The sequence below is a fragment of the Penaeus monodon genome, chromosome 35 (genome assembly GCF_015228065.2).
Source record: "Penaeus monodon isolate SGIC_2016 chromosome 35, NSTDA_Pmon_1, whole genome shotgun sequence".
Classification (NCBI taxonomy): domain Eukaryota; kingdom Metazoa; phylum Arthropoda; class Malacostraca; order Decapoda; family Penaeidae; genus Penaeus; species Penaeus monodon.
The window spans coordinates 18,233,084-18,240,583 of NC_051420.1; the positions used below are offsets into that span (position 1 = coordinate 18,233,084).

A 7,500-nucleotide genomic window follows, 5' to 3' on the forward strand; every position below is an offset into this window, starting at 1 on the left:
GAACACTAGAAAAGTATCGTCTATGTATCTTTTGTAAAACAAGGGTTTAAATTCTAGAGGGCAGTCTTGTAGCCATTTCCTTTCATGATAACATAGAAAAGCATTAGCGTAACTAGGGCCAATGGGAGAAACCATAGCAACACCATCAATCTGAGTGTACAGGCGGTTATCAAAAGTAAAAACTGAATCTTTTGTGACAACATTTAGAAGAGAAAGTAATTGTTTCTTTTCTAAACCAAAATGTGAAAGGCATTCTGCTGTAGTATTATCAGTGATGATTTGTGTGGTCTCAGCTAGAGGTACATTCGTGAACAAAGACTCGACGTCAAAACTAGCCATGGTTATGGTGTCATCGAATCTTAAATGACTGATTTCATTTACGAAATTCGATGAGTTGGAAATCGTGTATTCGTTATATATTAAAGGTTGAATGTTTTGTACAAGAAATTTTGCCAGGTTATAACTGAAGGTGCCAATAGATGAAATAATTGGTCTAAGGGGTAAACCTGGTTTGTGTACTTTTGGGAGACCATACATAAAACCAGCACGAGAACCAGCGGAAAAGATAGAGTGATATATGGTTTCATCAAGGATTGTTTTTAAGGGTCGTATAATTCTGTTTAGCTTGTCCTCTAGCTTTAACAAGTGGGTGGCAAGGTTGACATTTAACAGTTGGAATTTAGACGAGTCAGAAAGTGAAGTAGAGAGTTTGTCAATGTAGTCAGTTCTATTCAATAAGACAATGCCCTTTCCTTTATCAGGTTTTGTAATAACAATATGTTCGTCTGACTTAAGATTTTGAAGACTGTAAGTGACTTGTTCAGTGAAATCAGATGAATAAGTTTCCCGGTTTTGTTGTACATATATATTGTTAGCCAAATAGGCTATTTTCCTAAAAACTGAGTTAAAAGTGTCTCCATAAATCATACAGTTCTTAAGTAAATTACACATTCTTTCGAAAGGGATAAAAAAATTTACAAAGCCTACTTTTTTAGGTCGGAGACAGAAATCCAAGCCTAATGATAGTGCTTTCTTTTCTTTTTGTGTCAGGACTCTATTTGAAAAGTTAAAGATTACCTTATTAGTAATATAAAGTAGGTATATTGCATCAACAACACGTTGGTTCAAACATAGAATTCTTGAACATATGGGGAAGTCCATAAGAACAGGCCTACCTCTGAGCAAACCAGCGTTCTCTGCAATACGCCAACATTCACACACACAACACCACCCCTACACTCACAGTGATTTCAAATTCTGTCTACATCTGCCAACAGACTCGACCTCTTAATCTCGGAATCTTTGTTTATTCATAAGATGAAACCAGAGTTAAACAACAACTCAACAGCCACACAATTATTTACAGTGTAATTACGTGACCGTAATTACTTCTTAAGTTGTTTATGGTATGTTTTTTCGGTCTTTTAGTTTGTACATATGTTCCCCTATTGTTTCGTCCATTTTTTGCTTTTGTTTCGTTTATTTCTATTTTTTTTTTTAACTTTTGAACTGCTATTTTTTGCCTAGTCTGGCTCCAATATATTTATTTTGTTTTGTTCCTTCTTTATAGCACTGAGGATGAAGACGGTCGTCTTTGAAACGTTTGCACAATAAAGATGTTCATCACAGCCTTGGCTATCATTTTCATCGTATATATATATATATATATATATATATATATATATATTAATTATTATATATTGTGTGTGTTGTGTGTTTGTGTGTGTGTTTGTGTGTGTGTGTGTGTGTGTGTGGGTGTGTGTGTGTGTGTGTGTGTGTGTGTTGTGTGTGTGGTGTTGTGTGTGTGTGTGCGTGTGTTTTAGTGTATATGTATGTAATGCATATACGCATACATGTACATACATACACATATACATGCGTACATGCATATATTGTTATTACCTTCATCATCATTACCATCCTCATCACAGCTTCATTTGCTGTTGCTGTGTATGCATTTGTGTGTGATTGTGTGTGGGAGGGATGTGTGTGCTGCAACAAGAGATTGAAAAGAGTTTCTTCATTTCCGTGATGTCAGCTGACCTCATTTAACTTCAAAGCGCTTTTTAACCCAACTTCACTTGCAGCCGCCCTCTCCGCTTTCTTCTGTTCTTTACTCCTCAATAACTTTCCCTCGAAACAAAGGTTGCAGTGGTTATTCTGATCTTTGTGTGAAAAAATGCATTAGGAAAAGTAATGTAGAAAAAAAAATGGATTTTCAACTGTCACTGAGGTGTTCTTCAGATGAAGAAGTTGCAAAATTAGAAAAAAAAATAAAATGTTTCTCCAAAAAGGAAAATTAGTTTCCTTCGTCTTTAAGAAAGATATAAAAGAGAGAGAAAAAGAGGAAATACTTCATCAGAAATGAAAGCAATGTCGAGACCACCAAACTTTTTCGTTGCCTTCGACACGCAGGCTAGTTTGGAACAAGACGCTGTCGGAGAAGAAAAATGGGAAACTGCAATACTTTTCTTCTTTATGGCGTTACTTCAGAAAATGAAGAGAAGGAAGGAAAAACAGCAGGGCAAGAAAGATTCTTAAAGGCTCACCGTTAACAAAGAGGTTGAATAAGGACATTTTAAAACTCAGTGTTTGTATGTATTACTGACTATTGCCATAATCTCCTCGGTGTGAAAACAGCAGCAGGAACAACAACAATAACAAAATTGTTTTTTATTTTAAGTTTTTTTTTTTTAGCTGATTTGGAAGTGGAATTATAAAGTGCTCTATTTCTGAATTTTTACAACCACTAATAACTTCACCCCCTCCTTCGGAAAAAAAGAGTTTTACAAGGGGTAATGGGGGCAACTAATCCGTTTGTGGTGTGTGTTTGTGAAATGAGAAGAGAGAAGAGAGAGAAGAGGAAGGAATTGTAAAAAAGGAAAACAGACTTTGAAAAAACAAATAAACCCAATTCGGGGTGCTTATTTTGTGTTATTAGTATATAAGCTGCAAGACGATTCAATTATACGTTATCTCCCCTGAGGTTCTGGCAACAAACCCTTTAAAAAAAATCTTCAGTTTTTTGGAAGAAGCCTTTTGTCAAGTTTTACAAAAAGTCGTGAATGAACCCAGGTAAAACCCATTGCCTCCCAAGAAGAGAACTTAGTAAATGGTCAACAAAGGTGACGGCGTTTTACGTCGTTTTTTTCCAAGCAACTATCTGTTCCGAAAAAGATAAGGGCTTTTTAAATTTTGCGTTCCCCAATAAAGCACATGACCTTCCTTAATACAGCAATATAAAGGAAGTCGGCTCAAAATAAGGATACCGTCCACATTCAAATATATATAAATAGCATAATATTGGAGATTATGTGTTTTTCCCCGGTTGTATCATGAAAAAAAATAAAATATCGTTATTGTCTTTCTTTATCAAATATTTAAGTGTCTGGGGTAACCACTCCATTAACCCCATGACGAATTCAGCCATCCTCCCGAATTCTTTTTAAATAATAAATGAACTAAAGTCACCGACCCCAATTCGGGTCAAAGGTAAGATTGTTAAACAAAATTCATTTCTGTTTTTATGAGTCTTTATATCATTAAAATTATCATTTTCATTTCTTAAAAATTTATCAAAACCCATAATAATACTTTTCTTATTTCAAACTCTTGCAAGCCTGGAACTGAATATATATATATATTTTAATATATTATTTAATATAATAATATATAATAATTATATAATAAAATTTGTCCTGGTAAGACAATAAACTCACCCTGGGTTCCCTTGAAAAGGGATAGCCCCTATTGCTCCCTATACCGGGGTTGGGGGTAAAACTGTCGGCAGCGGGGCATGGATTCTGGTAAAAACCCCTTTCTTCAACTGATTATGGTTTCACCAAATAAAGTCTGGCGTTTAAGGTAACTTTTTTAAAAGGGGCAGAGATATTTCCCTCCAAATTAGTTGGAGACTGCGAGTTGAAAGGACCTGGGGATTCCCTCAATTTTTATTTTCTCCTGAAAAACCTCTACACCAAATGTTTAAATACAGAAACGATAATTCATACCACATCGCCCGTCGCGTGGGTTATAAAGGCGCGTTAGTCGGGGGGCAACCAGGCGACAATGTTAAACATCATCGGGAAAGAAAAAGAAGAAAGAAACGGGTCCAATTAAGAAACACTTAAAAAATCGGAAGGGGGAACGTAAGGAAAATGAAAAGATGGGAAAATTACTACTGCCCTGAAACGAAATGGATAGTACAACATTCAAATATAGGAATAAGTGAGCCCAAATTTGGAAAAGTAAGGAATTTTTCAAAATAAAAAAAAACAAACAGTTTTTTTTTTCTGGAAAAGAAAAAGGGAAATTTAAAAGTCACGGAGTTGTATATTTCACAAAAAAAAAAAAAACTGCAAATGCATAATTGGGGTACGCCCAATAAATGATCGATTTTAAAAGTAAAACAGCAAAACCTATAATATTAGTTTATAAAATGCTATGCCCCAAACCAAATTTTGAAAAGTAAAATGAAAAATGGAAATTTTTTTTAACTTCTCCAAGATACTTTAGAAAACAATCCCTAACAGAGATGTAAAAAAAATCATGGGGACCTCAACGCCCAAAATAGGAAAAAAAAATCTAAAAATTAACCTGTGGAAAATTCGGCCTTGGGATATAAGTGAAAGAGGGAAAGATTTTTTTGAAATTTTTGTAGTAAAATAATTTTGTTGTAGCCAAACATTGTTCCCAAAACCACCCCAAAACACTTGTACCTGGTTTTCACCGACAAAAACACCAACCAAATTGCTACATTTGCGAACCAAAATGGAGGTTCATAAAAAAAAACCAAAAAAAAGACCTGGTGCCCAGCAAACAGTGACCACCACTCTAAAATATCGCTTTAAAAAAAAGACTCAAAAGATGGAGCGTCCAAAACCACCCTAAACTCGACTACAAAAATCTTATAACAATTCAGAAATTTCATGCAAACAAATTTTAAATACTCAAACAATGTAAAGATGATAAAAAAACCAAAAGAGTTGGGGAAGAAGGGAAAAAAACCCTTGCTGGGCCTGCTTAAGAAACTATCGCCAAAAAAGAAAAAAGACAAATTCCCCTGGTTCTGAAAAAAACACTAAGTGAAAAAGAAACAAAAAATGCCTAAAAAAAAAAGGGATCAAAAATCCCGTTGAGATGTGTGATTGGTCTTTAATTTACTTTAAATTTCCCCCGTTAATTTGGGCTTAGCGCTGCCACCACCGGTTTAAAACGTCCCCGGAACAAAAAGGGTTCCGAAAAAAGAAGACGTGTAGAAGGGTGAAAAAAGGTAAAAAGGAAAACAGCATTGAGAAAGGAAAAAAAACCCAATCAAAAAGGTTTAGGCGGGAGGGTTTAAAAAACCGAGGGGGGTGGTGTCAGCCCTTTGGGTTATAGAAGGTGGTCATTGCTTGCCCCAGGTCCCGGTAGGTATCATTGCTCTTTAAAGAGAGTTTAAGTAAAAGGGGGAAAATTTTACTCACGAATCTTTAAAATATCATTTTTAAAACATTCTAAAACACAAAAAAAGGTAAACCCAAAAATTAAAACAATCGGGGAAACCCAAAACCCAAAAACAAACAAGGGAGCACTCATTCTTATCATAAAAAATGAAAAACTTAAAAAATATCCCCCCTTCGCCGTTAAAACCCCGTTCCCCCCACCCCCAGGGAAACAAAAAAAAAAAAACAATGTCAATATTCCCCGGGTGTACATCGGCCCTTTTTGGGGTGTTTTTAACCTATCCCCTGCCTACCCCCGCTCAGTTCCCGGCTTATATGCAGACCCCAGCAAGGTTTTTTAGTGGGCTAGTACTAGCCCCGGAAAGAACTAATTTCGGTTTTCTCCCCCCTAGATGGCGTGGGAGGGTCCGCCGAAGAAAGATGCTTTTTTTTGCTAATCACGGGGACAAAAACCCATCCCCTATAAAAATAGCATTTGAAAAGTTAAAAAAAATTTTAATCAATGCTAAAAGAAAGTTGGCAAGTTTTAAAACCCCGGGGTTAAAAAAAGTGCTATAAAAACTTAAAAGAAATGGCTATGGTTCCCTTAAAATCAAGGATAAAGTAACACAAAATCATATATAAAACAAAATAAAAATAAATAAAAAAAGTTGAAGGAAGAGGCATCGTCCACGTGCTTTTTGGCGCGGGCAAGTCGGCCTTCTTCAGGGGAGACTCAAGGCATTCCCAGTGCTCCGGCGCTATTTGGGCTTGGTATGGGTCCACTACAGAGAAAGTAATTTACAAAACAACATAATACAAAAATTCAAAGATTATTGCGACAAGAAAAGGAAAAATATTTAAATGAACATTGCCAGAGAATTAAAAAACTTTTTCTATCAATAAGACCACTAAAGAACTTACCAAGGAGTACGAAACATCACACAAAAATTTAAAACCCTACAATGGACACTATCAAAACTGAAAGATGGACTTGTTTATGTGATGGAAAGAAGTCAAAGATAAATGGAATCAATATTGTTCCAACTTATACAAAAAGAATAAAAAATCTAACAACAACATTAATTAGACTCAAGACAGCGAGGATGAAACCACCGCCACTGCGGGACGAAGTTATAAAGCCATAAAAAAGTAAAGAATAACAAGAGCCCCGGAATAGATGAAATAACAGCAGAACTAATTAAGAATGCTGGCAAAAGTGTTAAATACTTCTTCTACAAACTCTGTACAAAATATGGAATGAAAGAAAATGGCCAGAAAAACTGGGTAAAATCAGTCTTTACTCCCATACCTAAAAAAGGTGAGGGCACTCCAATGCAACAATAATAGGAAAATTTGGGCCTTAAAAAGTCACAGCAGCAAAATTTGTTAAAAATTTTGCTGAAAGAATGAAGTTGAATTTTAAGAGAGGAAATTGCAGACGAACAAGCGGGTTTTCGCCCTGGAAAAAGGTACCAGAAAACCAGATTCTAAATTTAAAATTGAGCTTTAGAGAAAAACAAAACATCAAAAAGACCTATACCTGTGTTTCATCGTTATGTAAAAGCTTTTGATACTGTTGATCACGATATCCTCGGGAAATAACATGTCGATATGTAGTTTCCAAAACACATCATCCAATTAATAAAACCCTTGTATGACCAACAACAAAGCAGTTTGTAAGAACCACTTATGGGTTAAGAATGGTTCGAAGTAAAACAAGGAGTGCGACAGGGTTGCATTCTGTCTCCGCACCTCTTTAATATATATTCTGAAACAATTATGAGAGGTGCTCTAGAGAATTTTGAAGGAACTGTGGATGTTGGAGGATACAAAATATCAAATCTGAGGTACGCCGATGATATAGTTTTTTTATTGCCAGCGGGATCATTGAACTACAACAACTACTAGATAAAGTTAGAGAATCAAGCAAAAAGGCTGGCTTGTTTCTTAATGCCAAGAAAACTAAGATCATTAAGATTCAAAGATAACCGGCAATGAACAATGATGAACATGTTACAATCAATGGAATGATTGTGGAAAATGTGAAAGAGTTCACTTATCTTGGAGTGTTTTA

At 35.5% G+C, this 7,500-nt stretch overlaps 1 protein-coding gene across 1 annotated transcript in view; it reads right to left on the reverse strand.

Annotated features, from left to right (window-relative positions):
- The window catches only part of LOC119595258, a 2,815-nt gene extending 238 nt beyond the window's left edge, over window positions 1–2,577 (reverse strand). Inside the window, exons 1-3 of the mRNA XM_037944417.1 lie at window positions 2,550–2,577; window positions 2,072–2,165; window positions 1–805 (exon numbers count right to left, since the gene is read on the reverse strand). The exon at window positions 1–805 is cut by the window's left edge and continues 15 nt beyond it. Of these exons, the coding sequence (XP_037800345.1) occupies window positions 1–805; window positions 2,072–2,165; window positions 2,550–2,577 (927 nt within the window). The remainder of the gene's footprint in view (window positions 806–2,071; window positions 2,166–2,549) is intronic.
- Window positions 2,578–7,500: the final 4,923 nt, after the last annotated feature.